This window comes from Coregonus lavaretus (genome assembly GCF_964263955.1).
Source record: "Coregonus lavaretus genome assembly, chromosome: 27".
Classification (NCBI taxonomy): domain Eukaryota; kingdom Metazoa; phylum Chordata; class Actinopteri; order Salmoniformes; family Salmonidae; genus Coregonus; species Coregonus lavaretus.
Genome location: NC_140014.1, coordinates 12,863,465 through 12,880,278, shown reverse-complemented (window position 1 = coordinate 12,880,278; position 16,814 = coordinate 12,863,465). Strand labels below are relative to the sequence as shown.

Here is a 16,814-nt window from a genome sequence, read left to right as displayed (position 1 = left end):
GTAAAGAGAGGGAGGACAGGGGTAAAGAGAGGGATGGACAGAGGTAAAGAGAGGGAGGGACAGGGGTAAAGAGAGGTAGGGACAGGGGTAAAGAGAGAGAGGGGTAAAGAGAGGGAGGGACAGGGGTAAAGAGAGAGAGGGGTAAAGAGAGGGAGGGACAGGGGTAAAGAGAGGGAGGGACAGGGGTAAAGAGAGGGAGGGACAGGGGTAAAGAGAGGTAGGGACAGGGGTAAAGAGAGAGAGGGGTAAAGAGAGGGAGGGACAGGGGTAAAGAGAGAGAGGGGTAAAGAGAGGGAGGGACAGGGGTAAAGAGAGGGAGGGGTAAAGAGAGGGAGGGACAGGGGTAAAGAGAGGGAGGGACAGGGGTAAAGAGAGGTAGGGACAGGGGTAAAGAGAGGGAGGGACAGGGGTAAAGAGAGGTAGGGACAGGGGTAAAGAGAGAGAGGGGTAAAGAGAGGGAGGGACAGGGGTAAAGAGAGAGAGGGGTAAAGAGATGGAGGGACAGGGGTAAAGAGAGAGAGGGGTAAAGAGAGGGAGGGACAGGGGTAAAGAGAGGGAGGACAGGGGTAAAGAGAGGGAGGGACAGGGGTAAAGAGAGGTAGGGACAGGGGTAAAGAGAGAGAGGGGTAAAGAGAGGGAGGACAGGGGTAAAGAGAGAGAGGGGTAAAGAGAGGGAGGGACAGGGGTAAAGAGAGAGAGGGGTAAAGAGAGGGAGGGACAGGGGTAAAGAGAGAGAGGGGTAAAGAGAGGGAGGACAGGGGTAAAGAGAGGGAGGGACAGGGGTAAAGAGAGGGAGGACAGGGGTAAAGAGAGGGAGGGACAGGGGTAAAGAGAGAGAGGGGTAAAGAGAGGGAGGACAGGGGTAAAGAGAGAGAGGGGTAAAGAGAGGGAGGGACAGGGGTAAAGAGAGAGAGGGGTAAAGAGAGGGAGGGACAGGGGTAAAGAGAGAGAGGGGTAAAGAGAGGGAGGACAGGGGTAAAGAGAGGGAGGGACAGGGGTAAAGAGAGGGAGGGACAGGGGTAAAGAGAGAGAGGGGTAAAGAGAGGGAGGGACAGGGAGGAAGAGAGAGAGGGGTAAAGAGAGGGAGGGACAGGGGTAAAGAGAGAGAGGGGTAAAGAGAGGGAGGGACAGGGGTAAAGAGAGAGAGGGGTAAAGAGAGGGAGGGACAGGGAGGAAGAGAGAGAGGGGTAAAGAGAGGGAGGGACAGGGGTAAAGAGAGAGAGGGGTAAAGAGAGGGAGGGACAGGGGTAAAGAGAGAGAGGGGTAAAGAGAGGGAGGGACAGGGGTAAAGAGAGAGAGGGGTAAAGAGAGGGAGGGACAGGGGTAAAGAGAGAGAGGGGTAAAGAGAGGTAGGGACAGGGGTAAAGAGAGGGAGGACAGGGGTAAAGAGAGGGAGGGACAGGGGTAAAGAGAGGGAGGACAGGGGTAAAGAGAGGGAGGGACAGGGGTAAAGAGAGAGAGGGGTAAAGAGAGGGAGGGACAGGGGTAAAGAGAGAGAGGGGTAAAGAGAGGGAGGACAGGGGTAAAGAGAGGGAGGGACAGGGGTAAAGAGAGGGAGGGACAGGGGTAAAGAGAGAGAGGGGTAAAGAGAGGGTGGGACAGGGGTAAAGAGAGAGAGGGGTAAAGAGAGGGAGGGACAGGGGTAAAGAGAGAGAGGGGTAAAGAGAGGTAGGGACAGGGAGGAAGATAAAAAATTGAAGGAGAGAGAGAATGAGAGAGCCACTGAACAGAGGAGTGTAATAGGGTTAGGGTGGTTGACTTAAAGGAGAGGCAACATAAATCCTACTCGGCTTCTCAGTGTGTAAAACTGCCTTCATCTCTCCCATGGCCCCGCCAGGTTAAATGGAATGACCACTGCAGAACATCATTCATTACTTCCACTGTAACCTCCACACCCAGTGGATCAATGATCTGACCTCATAAAGACACACCGTAATGAGGAGCTGGGAGGAGAGGAGAGGTTAGGAGGATGAATAGAGGAGGAGAGGAGGAAAGGGGATAAAGGAGGGTAGAAGAGGTGAAGGGGTGAGTGGAGGAGGTGAGGAGAAAGAAAGAGAGGAGGAGAAAAGAGGAGAGAACATGACAGGAGTTGAGGAGAGTAGGAGAGAAGCGCGAGTAAGAGAAAGGGCAAGGTGTACGTGTGTTCGTGTGTGTGTGTGTTCGTGTGTGTGTGTGTTCGTGTGTGTGTGTGTGTTCGTGTGTGTGTGTGTGTGTGTGTGTGTGTGTGTGTGTGTGTGTGTGTGTGTGTGTGTGTTCGTGCGAGCGAGCACTGGTCACACTCCAGCAGTCAATCATATAATCTGATCAGAGACGCCCTGCCGACAAAACACTGCACTCTGTGTCTCCTCTCGTCACACAAAAACACACACACACACACACACACACACACACTGTGTTCTTTGTTTGAAGCAGAAACATCTGCACTCTCTCACTCAGTATCAACATCTGTGGCCTACTTGAAAACCTAACTCCAAACAGTCAAACTACACACACACACACACACACGCACACGCACACACACAAACACTTACCCACAGACAGACAGAGACAAGAATAAACTAGACTGGACTGGACAGTGTTGTGGCTTTATGAGATGCAAGATATGAGCCATGATGAGATAAATGTATGTGTGCGTGCGCATGAACATTTCGTCTGGCTGTCTTGTTACTGCATTACGACACCTCACAGATAGGCCAGACGTGGAACAGACTGTTACACACACAGACACCCCACCTAATACTTTTTCTCACATTTCTTATCTTTTCAGACTAATCTCTCTGATTCTGGTCCACCCACATTTATCCTCTCTGCTTTCAGCCTGTCAGTCAGAGAGGGGGACCGGGATTAATGGGACACTGCCCCTGGGCCTGCTCTCTTTCTACACACACACACACACACACACACACACACACACACACACACACACACACACACACACACACACACACACACAGCTCTTTATACAGAATAAGAGAACACAGACGTACTCTCCTTTAACACCTCTCATCCCTTCTGTCATCCCCCCATTCTCTCCTTCACCCCATCACCTCTTCACCTCATCTCACAAAGGAGGCCTTTGGTCTCCTCTCCTCTGTTCTTCTCCTCTCCTCTCCTCCTTTCTCTGTCCTTTCCACCACCGGGAGTGTGAGAGGATTAGCCCGGTATTCGACTGGAATTTAGCTGCTTTCTTTTGCCTTTGTGGTGAGGGTCGAAATGTGTGTGGTGGGTCAGCCGTAGGGTCAGGTGACCAGATGGAATGTGGGATGCCCAGCTGTGAACGCGCTCAGTCAGCGGTACAGTAGGGGGGCAATGAGACTGCAGGAGTAAGTGTGTGTGTCAGGCCCACGTGTTGAACGTCAGTGCCGTGTCGATGTGCCACAGAGACGGAGGGTAAAGGTCACAGTGCACTGCATGATGGGATGACAGCAGGAGGCTGGTAGTGGGTTTAACAGTCACCACACTCTATGATCTGATGGTAGTACGCTTCTTATCGTCTGCTGTTCTGACTAGCCCTCCTGTCTCCCACCCGTCACCTCCTCCTCCCTGACCTCTATCTTTCCCGTCTCACGGTTCTCATGATCTACTCGGCAGTCAGAAGTGTTCTACTGTATCTCTGTGTAAATAATAACAACAGTGAACTGTACTCCAAAAAAACGACCTGTTGACTTGCTATCAGATACAGGTGAGGTTTGTGGTTGTGTGGTTTACAGGTATATTTGCATGTAGTCAGATACTGCGGTTCAGGATCATCATGTACCGATCACTTTGTTGAATCTGTCCCTGCTTGGCTTACAGTAAAGTACTACTGCTGACCAATTCAATCAGAGGATGCAGTAACGCTGACCCGTACAGAACAGATAGAATGAGTGTGTGTGTACATAAAGTATTCATACCCCTTGACTTGTTCTACATTTTGTTGTTACAGCCTGAACTCAAAATGGATTAACTCGATGTTTTTCTCACCCATCTACACACAATACCCCATAATGACAGTGAAAGCATGTTTTTAGAAATATTTGCGTATGTATTGAAAATGAAATACAGAAATATCTCATTTACATAAGTATTTACACCCTTGAGTCGATACATGTTAGAATCACCTTTGGCAGCGATTACAGCTGTGAGTCTTTCTGGGTTAGTCTCTAAGAGCTTTGCAAACCTGGATTGTCCAGTATTTGCACATTATTATTTTAAAAATTATTCAAGTTCTGTCAAGTTGGTAGTTGATCATTGCTAGACACCATTTACATATCTTGCCATAGATTTTCAAGCTGATTTAAGTAAAAACTGTAATTAGGCCACTCAGGAACATTCAATGTCGTCTTGGTAAGCAACTCCAGTGTACAGTATATTTGGCCTTGTGTTTTAGGTTATTGTTCTGCTGAAAGGTGAATTCATCTCCCAGTGTCTGGTGGAAAGCAGACTGACCAGGTTTTCCTTTAGTTATCTTCCTGTGCTAAGCTCCATTCCGTTTATTTTTTATCCTGAAAAACTCCCCAGTCCTTAATGATTACAAGCATATCCATAACATGATGCACAACTATGCTTGAAAATATGGAGAGTTTATACTGATACTCAGTAAGTAATGTGTTGGATTTGTATTCAGGACAAAAAGTTAATTGCTTTGCCACATTTTTTGCAGTATTACTTTAGTGCCTTGTTGCAAACAGTATGCATGTTTTAGAATATTGTTATTCTGTACAGGCTTCCTTCTTTTCACTCTGTCAATTAGGTTAGTATTTGTGGAGTAACTACAATGTGGTTGATCCATCTTCAGTTTTCTCCTATCACAGCCATTAAACTCTGTAACTGTTTGAAAGTCCATTGGCCTCATAGTGAAAGCGGTTTTCTTCGGCTCTGGCAACCGAGTTAGGAAGGACGTCTGTATCTTTGTAGTGACTGGGTGTATTGATACACCATCCAAAGTGTAATTAATAATTTCACCATGCTCAAAGGGTTATTTGAGGTCTGCATTTTTTTTTTTTTACCTATCTACCAATAGGTGTCCTTCTTTGCGAGGCATTGGAAAACCTCCCTGGTCTTTGTGATTGAATCTGTGTTGAAATTCACTGCTCGACTGAGGGACCTTATAATTATCTGTATGTGTGGGGTACAGAGATGAGGTAGTCATTCAAAAATCATGTTAAACACTATCATTGCACACAGAGGCCATGCAACATATTATTATGTGACTTGTTAAGCCAATGTTCACTCCTGAACTTATATAGGCTTGCCATAACAAAGGGGTTGAATACTTATTGACTCAAGATATTTCAGGTTTTCATTTTTAATTCATTTGTAAAACATTCTAAAAACATAATTCCACTTTGACATTATGAGGTATTGTGTGTAGGCCAGTGACACAAACTCTCAATGTATCTCATTTTAAATTCAGGTTCTAACACAACAAAATGTGGAAAAAGTCAAGTGGTGTGAATACTGAAGGACTGTACATGTTACAGAGAGATTGGATACACAGCCTAATCGAAAGAAAATCTGCCAACTAAACAAAATCACAAGATGGCTTTCTCCCCTGACAAATGATTGGCTATTTCAGACACACACATGCATGCAGGCACACACCCACGAATGCACACACACGCTATAACCCTGTCAGCTGGCTATAACCCAAAATGGAAATGAGTCATTAACGACAAGGAAGCAATCTCCTGTTCCATTACAATTCTCAGCCTGTGGCTAATGTGTGTCTAGCAAATTGAGTTACAAAACCATGATGCATCTGCAAAAAGCGACTGTCATTCTGACTAAAATGTGTCGTTTTTGGCAAAGTGTCTTAGGCTGTATACAGTTGAAGTCGGAGGTTTACATACATTTAGGTTGGAGTCATTAAAACTCGTTTTTCAACCACTCCACACATTTCTTGTTAACAAACTATAGTTTTGGCAAGTCGGTTAGGACATATATTTTGTGCATGACACAAGTAATTTTTCCAACAATTGTATACAGACAGATTATTTCACTTATAATTCACTGTATCACAATTCCAGTGGGTCAGACGTTTACATACACTAAGTTGACTGTGCCTTTAAACAGCTTGGGAAATTCCAGAAAATGATGTCATGGCTTTAGAAGCTTCTGATATGCTAATTGACGTAATTTGAGTCAACTGGAGGTGTACCTGTGGATGTATTTCAAGGCCTACCTTCAAACACAGTGCATCTTTGCTTGACATCATGAGAAAATCAAAAGAAATCAGCCAAGACCTCAGAAAAATAATTGTAGACCTCCACAAGTCTGGTTCATCCTTGGGAGCAATTTCCAAACGCCTGAAGGTACCACGTTCATCTGTACAAACAATAGTACGCAAGTATAAACACCATGGGACCACGCAGCCGTCATACCGCTCAGGAAGGAGACGCATTCTGTCTCCTAGAGATGAACGTACTTTGGTGCGAAAAGTGCAAATCAATCCCAGAACAACCGCAAAGGACCTTGTGAAGATGCTGGAGGAAACAGGTACAAAAGTCTATATCCACAGTAAAACAACTCCTATATCGACATAACCTGAAAGGCCGCTCAGCAAGGAAGAAGCCACTGCTCCAAAACTGCCATAAAAAAGCCAGACTACGGTTTGCAACTGCACATGGGGACAAAGATCGTACTTTTTGGAGAAATGTCCTCTGGTCTGATGAAACAAAGATATAACTGTTTGGCCGTAATGACCATCGTTATGTTTGGAGGAAAAAGTGGGAGCTTGCAAGCCGAAGAACACCATCCCAACCGTGAAGCACGGGGGTGGCAGCATCATGCTGTGGGGGTGCTTTGCTGCAGGAGGGACTGGTGCACTTCACAAAATAGATGGCATCATGAGGAAGGAAAATGATGTGGATATATTGAAGCAACATCTCAAGACATCAGTCAGGAAGTTAAAGCTTGGTCGCAAATGGGTCTTCCAAATGGACAATGACCCCAAGCATACGTCCAAAGTTGTGGCAAAATGGCTTAAGGACAACAAAGTCAAGGTATTGGAGTGGCCATCACAAAGCCGGCTGCGTGGTCCCATGGTGTTTATACTTGCGTACTATTGTTTGTACAGATGAACGTGGTACCTTCAGGTGTTTGGAAATTGCTCCCAAGGATGAACCAGACTTGTGGAGGTCTACAATTTTTTTCTGAGGTCTTGGCTGATTTCTTTTGATTTTCCCATGATGTCAAGCAAAGAGGCACTGAGTTTGAAGGTAGGCCTTGAAATACATCCACAGGTACACCTCCAATTGACTCAAATTATGTCAATTACCCTATCAGAAGCTTCTAAAGCCATGACACCATTTTCTCGAATTTTCCAAGCTGTTTAAAGGCACAGTCAACTTAGTGTATGTAAACTTCTGACCCACTGGAATTGTGATACAGTGAATTATAAGTGAAATAATCTGTCTGTAAACAATTGTTGTAAAAATTACTTGTGTCATGCACAAAGTAGATGTCCTAACCGACTTGCCAAAACTATAGTTTGTTAACAAGAAATGTGTGGAGTGGTTGAAAAATGAGTTTTAATGACTCCAACCTAAGTGTATGGAAACTTCTGACTTCAACTGTATGCCTTCAGAATTAGGTTCTTATTCTCAAACATGGAGGGGAGAGGGGATGGGATGGTGAGAGAGGGAAGATGAGGTAAAGGTTGGGACAGCATTCATCTCTCTCCCCTGAGCCCCAAGGTAATAACCATCTGTTACAGTGTTGGTGATGTGTGTGTGTGTATGTGTGTGTGTGTGTGTGTGTGTGTGTGTGGCAAATCTCAGACATGTCTTATTGCGCCGCCCTCAGCTCTGTGATGCTCTCTCTGTCGCCATCTCTTAATCTCATACCTTCTCCCTGGCGGCTCTGCTTAACACACACACACGGTGAGTGCTGGACAGCCCTCTAGGACCTGAGAAGCAGTGTGTGACAGTGACATGACTTGTTCTGAACAGTCCTTCTATCACTTTACACTCCTCCCTTTCTCTCTCTCTCCGTCTCTCTCTCTCTCTTCTCTCTCTCTCTCTCTCTCTCTCTCTCTCTCTCTCTCTCTCTCTCTCTCTCTCTCTCTCTCTCTCTCTCTCTCTCTTTTTCTCTCTCTCTCTGTCTCTCTCTCTCTCTCTCTCTCTCTCTCTGTCTCTCTCTCTCTCTCTCTCTCTCTCTCTCTGTCTCTCTCTCTCTCTCTCTCTCTTTTTCTCTCTCTCTCTCTTGTCCTTTTTCTTAATGTGTGGTGGAATATGTCCTGAGACATGGAAGAGACAGACTGTGTGTGTGTTTGAGAGAGAATTATGTGTGTATAGCCTTGTATGTATCCTTGTCTGACCTCCAGTCCCTGTTTTTTTCTAGCCAGCCATAACCAAGCATGTCGAGAGGAGCTCCAGACAGGCCCAGCTCAGACCTCTCTCTCCCCAGTTTAGCGCAGCTGATCCTGGGCTTGTCCCTGGCCCAGGCCTGCCTGCCTGTCTGCATGGCTCTGTGTGTGAATGAGCTAATCTGCATGGAGACACGGTCTCATCTGTAAAAGGGATTACCATTTAACAGATATTACTTCGCCTCTCCCACTGCTGCAGCCACTGTGGAGATTACGCTCTCTCTTATTCCCTCGCTCTCTCTTGCTCTCTCTGTCTGGGTATGTCTCTTCCACTTTTTTATCTCTCTCTCTGTCTATGTATATCTCTTTGCCTCATCTCTTTCTGCCTCTCTCTCTAGCTATCTCTTTCTTCAGCTCTCACTCTCTAGGTATATCTCTCCCTCGCTCTCTCTGAGGGGAATCAGAGGTTCGTTGTCAGTAATGACTTTTATAACATTCAAACATTAATTAAAACATCGCTGTGTGACTGATAAGAAACGTAATGAGAACTCTTGGGGTCCAAGGCAAATCTGTCTGTGGTTTGAGTTCTCGCTACTGAGACAGCATAGAGCCATTGTCATAGACATACTGAATTGACTCTTAAGTTAATGGACATTTTATGGAAGACAGTCTTTGTCCCAAATGGCACCCTATTCCCTATGGTCTCTGCTTAAAAGTAGTGCACTACGTAGGGAATAGGGTGCCATTTGGGACAAAGACTGTCTTCCATAAAATGTCCATTAACTTAAGAGTCAATTCATTTAATTAACATAATACAAAAATCCTCATTAAAATGTTTAAGCTAGAGATATGTTTTTTTTTTTATGGGCTGCGTCTCAATCCACCACATCCACCTGTCGGCCTTCTGCGGTGGAAATTGGCAGAGCTACAGCGCTGTTTGTCAAAACAGGAGACATCCCGAAAACCTGTCTTTTCACGAAAATGTCTGTAGCGTCCGAAACGGTTTGGCCTACAAAATAATATGACCATTCTATGGAAAGATGAGACTCATGAACACGATGGTGTTCTCTGTTTTGCAGGTCACTGGACTCGTCTGAAGGTAACCCGGTACCAGTTTAAAATAATTATTTAAATTTAAAAAATAAAAATACCTACCGGTCAAACGTTTTACATTTACATTTTAGTCATTTAGCAGACGCTCTTATCCAGAGCGACTTACAGTTAGTGAGTGCATACATTTTTTTTTTTTCCATACTGGCCCTCCGTGGGAATCGAACCCACAACCCTGGCATTGCATTTACATTTACATTTACGTCATTTAGCAGACGCTCTTATCCAGAGCGACTTACTTCACTCTGTGGTCCGACTCATCCCAAACCATCTCAATTGGGTTGAAGTCGGGGGATTGTGGAGGCCACTGTGTTCTAGGGGACCTTCAAATGTTAAAAACCTGTTTTCGCTTTGTCCTTATGGGTTATTGTGTGTAGATTGATGAGGGAAAAAATTTATTCAATCAACTTTAGAATAAGGCTGTAACGTTACAAAATTTGGAAAATGTGAAGGGGTCTGAATACCTTCCGAATGCACTGTATATATTTCCTGAGATTTCTTATATTCTTAGATATAGGACATACACTTCAAAACCTTGTTCCTTATGATTTATTGTTTGACTGTCTGTTTTGACATTTATAAATGTGTTATTCAATGCATTTCTATGGGCTATAGTAGTAAAGGCCAAATTCAATATTTGATCAAATCATTTTTTTATATATTCTTTTATACCTACAGGGGTTCTAAAATTATAAATCAAATAGCTAAATGATCCGTGGTATGACCATCTTAAAACAATTCCATACGTTAGCTTAGTAGAACCCACCTCGCAACGGCTTAGACTTTTAGGGGTTTTAAGGTAGCAAGTTATTGCTTAAAGTTAATAGATATGCTCACTTTCAAACTTAATTATTTCACCATTCAAATTTACCTCAAGCTCATTATGGAGTTTTTTTTCTTTTCGAAACTAATACGTTTTCAGGACATGTCAAAGTGACACAGCTGTGAATATGAAACCCTATGAGTCCTTCCTGGAGAGAGACAGGCGTTTGTTCAGACACATTTCTCTCTTCTTCCTCCTTTCCACCTGTAGCTTCCCAGGGTGCACCTCTTTAATTCAAGGTGCCCACTCTCATTTATGCTTAACGAGTAGACTACCGAGTTTACACCTCTAAGACGCTCCCTCATGCCCGCCCTTCCTCTCTCTCCCCTCTTCATTTCACCTCTACTCTGTTACCTTCATCCTTGTTTAAACTAAAATGGTGGCTGCATCCCCTCGAGTCCCAGTGAGCTGCTTGTTTTGTGTGTGTTGCTGTCCCGAAGTAAGATTTAATTTCTCAATTTCACACACACACACACACACACACACACACACACACACACACACACACACACCTCTTGTCTCACTTAGTATTCAACAGCAGCCCCTGTCCTCTCCTCTCTGTCATTTAAATTTAAATCTCTTCTCACTGCAAACTCTATCAGACCGTAGCAGGGGGTGGTACATCTGAGAGAGTTATAGTATAATACACACTAACACACCCACATCTCATAGAGAGTCATAGAGAGTTATAGATATAGAGGGAGAAAGTTGCTTACCCTGAAGCCATTCATTTCAATGAAGTGACATTTGGTCTCGTCTCTCCCACACTGGGCCAAGTGTAACAGAGTGATTTCAGGCCTTGCCTGTCTATTTTAAAAGTCATTTATACCGAATGACTCAACGGTATGAGTATAACTACACTGCTCAAAAAAAATAAAGGGAACACTTAAACAACACAATGTAACTCCAAGTCAATCACACTTCTATGAAATCAAACTGTCCACTTAGGAAGCAACACTGATTGACAATACATTTCACATGCTGTTGTGCAAATGGAATAGACAACAGGTGGAAATTATAGGCAATTAGCAAGACACCCCCAATAAAGAAGTGGTTATGCAGGTGGTGACCACAGACCACTTCTCAGTTCCTATGCTTCCTGGCTGATGTTTTGGTCACTTTTGAATGCTGGCGGTGCTTTCACTCTAGTGGTAGCATGAGACGGAGTCTACAACCCACACAAGTGGCTCAGGTAGTGCAGCTCATCCAGGATGGCACATCAATGCGAGCTGTGGCAAGAAGGTTTGCTGTGTCTGTCAGTGTAGTGTCCAGAGCATGGAGGCGCTACCAGGAGACAGGCCAGTACATCAGGAGACGTGGAGGAGGCCGTAGGAGGGCAACAACCCAGCAGCAGGACTGCTACCTCCGCCTTTGTGCAAGGAGGAGCAGGAGGAGCACTGCCAGAGCCCTGCAAAATGACCTTCAGCAGGCCACAAATGTGCATGTGTCTGCTCAAACGTCAGAAACAGACTCCATGAGGGTGGTATGAGGGCCCGACGTCCACAGGTGGGGGTTGTGCTTACAGCCCAACACCGTGCAGGACGTTTGGCATTTGCCAGAGAACACCAAGATTGGCAAATTCGCCACTGGCGCCGTGTGCTCTTCACAGATGAAAGCAGGTTCACACTGAGCACATGTGACAGACGTGACAGAGTCTGGAGACGCCGTGGAGAACGTTCTGCTGCCTGCAACATCCTCCAGCATGACCGGTTTGGCGGTGGGTCAGTCATGGTGTGGGGTGGCATTTCTTTGGGGGGCCGCACAGTCCTCCATGTGCTCGCCAGAGGTAGCCTGACTGCCATTAGGTACCGAGATGAGATCCTCAGACCCCTTGTGAGACCATATGCTGGTGCGGTTGGCCCTGGGTTCCTCCTAATGCAAGACAATGCTAGACCTCATGTGGCTGGAGTGTGTCAGCAGTTCCTGCAAGAGGAAGGTATTGATGCTATGGACTGGCCCGCCCGTTCCCCAGACCTGAATCCAATTGAGCACATCTGGGACATCATGTTTCGCTCCATCCACCAACGCCACGTTGCACCACAGACTGTCCAGGAGTTGGCGGATGCTTTAGTCCAGGTCTGGGAGGAGATCCCTCAGGAGACCATCCGCCACCTCATCAGGAGCATGCCCAGGCGTTGTAGGGAGGTCATACAGGCACGTGGAGGCCACACACACTACTGAGCCTCATTTTGACTTGTTTTAAGGACATTACATCAAAGTTGGATCAGCCTGTAGTGTGGTTTTCCACTTTAATTTTGAGGGTACTCCAAATCCAGACCTCCATGGGTTGATACATTTGATTTCCATTGATAATTTTTGTGTGATTTTGTTGTCAGCACATTCAACTATGTAAAGAAAAAAGTATTTAATAAGATTATTTCATTCATTCAGATCTAGGATGTGTTGTTTAAGTGTTCCCTTTATTTTTTTGAGCAGTGTATATTAGCCCTGTGGAAAGTAGAGCGATGGAGAGAGAAAGTGAGAGAGGGAGAGTTGGGGAGTGACTGCTCACTACTGCATCTCTGTCTTTCTTTCTCCTTTCTTCTCTCTTGGCCTATAGCATCTCTGTCTTTCTTTCTCCTTTCTTCTCTCTTGGCCTATAGCATCTCTGTCTTATATACCTCTCTCTCTTTCTATTTTACACCTTCTCAATCTCTCTCCATCTCTCTCTCACAGATTGTATGTTTTAGTACCAAGCTCTGTCATGTTATCAACTTATTTTGTTTCTTTTAAAAGTGAGTTTTTCCATCAACACAGCCGTTTCTGAACCAGCTCTCTATTTAAACCCTGACATGTGGTGTGTGTGTGTGAGCGCTTTCACTCAGTCAGAGCTAGTTCCTATTGGCTTACACACACATACACACAGGGTTACTGCAGAGGGAATCACTCCTGAACTGACCTTCCTCACGGTGTGTGTGCACGTGTGTTTGTTTGTACGTGTGCGCGCGTGTGTGTGGGATCTCTACAGTGATCCGTTCCTATCAGGTGTGAGCGAGACATACCTCCGACTCACTAGACCAGAGAGAAAGGTGGGAGAGAGAGAGAGATCCCCTTTGATCTCTCTGATGTTTCCATATAGACTGTTTGACCCAGTTGTTCTGGCCCTAAATAAGGCTGTGGTGTGGGGATGTGTGTGGACGGTGTGTATGCCCTAACATGGAGGACACTGACCATCTACAGGTGGCTGGAGTGTAAACACAGAAGAGAAAAGCTACTGCCTATTCTCTTACATCTAATGGCAGATGGCCTATATGGCAAAGACAGAGAGTGTGGTGTGTGTGTGTGTATGCGTGCACATTCATGTGTGTGTGTGTATATATATATATGTGTGTGTGTGTGCGTGTGTTTGATTTGAGATGCATGGTGCGTTCAACAGCCAGGACTGCAGATGTTTACGTACTGCCTGACTGCCTCTGTCTGCCCCAGAGAGTAAGAGAAAGGGAGGGAGAGGCCGAATGAGAGGAAGAGAGATAGCGGAGAGGAAAGTCTGGGAAGCATTCCATACCTTCACACTAGCTTAGTGCCCACACCATTGTTTGTCGAAATTAGTTTTTTTCTCCCTCCCTCCTTCCCGCCGCCCGAGTCATTTAACAGTGCGTATGTTGCCTAATAAGGTGAAACCTGCCTTATGGATTATAACAGACCTTCACTCACACACCAACAGGCAGACTGACACTGAACAGAACGTGTGTGTGTGTGTGTGTGTGTGTGTGTAAAAGCACAAAAACCACACACGCAAACACACACTCACTCCATCCACTCTGTCTTTTGTGTGCTGTGGCAACAAAATGGATGCAGCTCAGTGAAGAACAAATTCATTTCCTTTGGGCAGATAGACCGAGGAGACCAAGGAATAGAAATGGTACCAGGCCCGAAGCCTAATGTCTCCCTAAAGGTTACATAGTGCCACGAATGGATTACTGTACTGAGGCTTCACTGACACGCTGAAGACGGACTTTGATTAAAGATGAGGGAGGGAGAGAGAATGGGAGCAGTGGAGATTTAAACACAGCATTATTGTCTTTTGGAACCAAAGAAAAACGCTACGGGTCATAGCTGAGAGAAGGCTGGAGGGCATGGGGAGGAAAAGGGATGGAGAGAGAGAAGGGGATGGAGTCCAACCTGGGGGCCTGGGTCAGTTTGTAAGATCCTATTTTTCTCCTCTTCTGCTTTTCACCTCTCAAGTTTTCACTTGAAGATAGAGAGAGAGAGAGAAATGTGTGAACACAGAGGTAGATGGAGAGTGTGTGAGAGAGGGGGGGGGGGGGGGGTCTTCTGTGGTATAGTGAGTTATGGGTATTTCTGTGATGCACAGCACTACAGAGGTTGTAAAAAAGCTCAGCCCCAGGAAAGTGTGTGTGTGCCCCTTGTCTACTTTGACAGGTTTTGACATATATCTGGTGATTGACCAAACATCTCTCGCTCATTATGTACACACACACTGCTGGCCCACTCACCACTCCTATCCAAGATTGTTGTCCATCCTGTCCATCGGTTTGGCTCGATCTTGACTGTGTGAGTCTCTGTGTGTGTGGCTTAAACCGTGAGACATTTTGGTATGGCATTGAATGTCGGGTCAACATGCCAATGTGGCTTGGTCCGTTTTTATGACAGCGCTACAACCAGTCAATGTGTCTATGTAGCTGATAAACTGGGTGAATGATAAATAACTATTTTCCCCATGAGACCTCATGTCACTCCTCTGCTTCTTTCAGTGAACCACATCAGAATCATTGAGACTCGTGTAGTTTTCTAGCTGGTTTCATTGTCAGTGGTCCCTTCTGTCACAGAGAGCGAGATCATTGAGATGAATATTGATGCTGAAAAGAGAGGATATTTTTTTATATATGCCTGAGGAGGAGATAGAGGCCTGTTTAGAGAATAGACACACGTGTACACACACACACACTGTGCTTTGACTGTTGTTTTTGCACTGATTTGCTTTCTCACTGGCAGATCAACACAGTAGAGGTGTTGATTGTGTTTTGAGTTGCTCTAGTTTTCTTAGTCTCCCCACCTTTTCAAATGTATTTTCTCTCAGTCTGGTCTCCCCACCTTTTCAAATGTATTTTCTTTGAAACAGTGTTTCAAACAGCTCAGTATGTTGATCAACATTGTGTCTGTGTGTTTAGGCTTTAAAAAGACTGTGTGTGCTTCGTGTGAGAGAAAGAAAAACTTCAAACTTAGAGAGACTCAGGAACTTCAATACAGCATATTACTGGCGGTATCAAGCACTGTGTCTGTGAGTCTCTCTAAGTTTTAAGTCGACATTCTTCTCTCTCCCTCTCTCACATGAATGCGCACACACACACACACACACACACACACACACATTTTGAAACACAGACCTGGTTAGGATAAAGAGGAAACAGATAGTGGGTTAGACAAGAACCAGACCTGAAGGAATGACAGAGGAAGAAAATACTTTCATATCCATAGATGGACACACAGCAGACACACATGAACAGTAGAGTATTATATATGTGTCTGGGTGTGACACACACACACACACACACACACACACACACACACACACACTTCGTATTTGACAGTCTCTAAGACATAAGCAGACATACTCCCCTCCACTCCTTCACTCTTGTCTTTCTCTGGACGGCATCAATGTGTCTTCATTATAAACTCACTGACACACTCTTTAAACAGTCATATAGACATGGGGTGGAAGGTTTCTCTCTCTCTCTCTCTCTCTCTCTCTCTCTCTGAGCATTTGCTCCTTATTTGGGAGACAACATGAAGAGTGAGATTGGACATTACCTGCAGACATTTTTATATTTCTTTCATTTCCTCCATGTTCTGTCTTTGATCTATATATCCTATTTCTGTTATGGGGGATGACAGCCAGGCAGCACCAAGTCTCATTATATTGCAGTGATAAGGTTTCTTTATTTTATCTGTGACTGTGGTAGTGCTGTCAGTATCTGAACAGTGGTGTGAGTGTGTAACTAATTTGTTCTGTGTTCTTTCTCTGCAGCTTACATGTAATTGTTTCACCATCAGTGACGGGGAGCTACAAGAGATCGGAGTGGGACTCTACCCCAGGTAAGACACACACACACACACACACACACACACACACACACACACACACACACACACACAGTGTTTCGTGAGAAAGCCTGGTGTCATAGTTGCATGTAATTACCAGAGAGTAGTGTTTAGTGGTTAGATCCTGACGTGTTAGGGCCTATCATTGGCTCATAATGGGGGGGGGGGGGGGGTTCCCCTGGTATCACCATTAACCCCTTACACTCGTGGGAATTGGCCTATATGGATAGGGGGCTAAATGTAAATGTTTCTTACGGAGGAAATATGGAATGCATATGCATAACCATGGTAGCAATTAAAAGGGAACAGTTTGGAGATTATGGGGAAATTAATAGACTAAAGGTGAGGACACAACAGTTCACCTGACACAAGACTGAATCCAAACATTAAACTGTTGATTGTATGTGCATTTTACATTTACTGTACTTTTCTCCGCATTTGTTGATAGCAAAATCTGAAAATACTCTGGATACATTCAGTAACATGATAAGAATATTCCTGGGGTAGGTGCAAAAAATTAGAGGTCTAACT

At 45.0% G+C, this 16,814-nt stretch overlaps 1 protein-coding gene across 2 annotated transcripts in view; it reads left to right on the top strand.

The window, feature by feature from the left end:
* Positions 1-16,814, top strand: part of smyd3 (SET and MYND domain containing 3) — a 174,066-nt gene that overhangs the window by 93,402 nt on the left and 63,850 nt on the right. For both annotated transcript variants that reach the window (XM_084144249.1, XM_084144250.1), the window contains one exon: positions 16,210-16,277. In XM_084144249.1, coding sequence (XP_084000375.1) covers positions 16,210-16,277 — 68 coding nt within the window. The remainder of the gene's footprint in view (positions 1-16,209; positions 16,278-16,814) is intronic.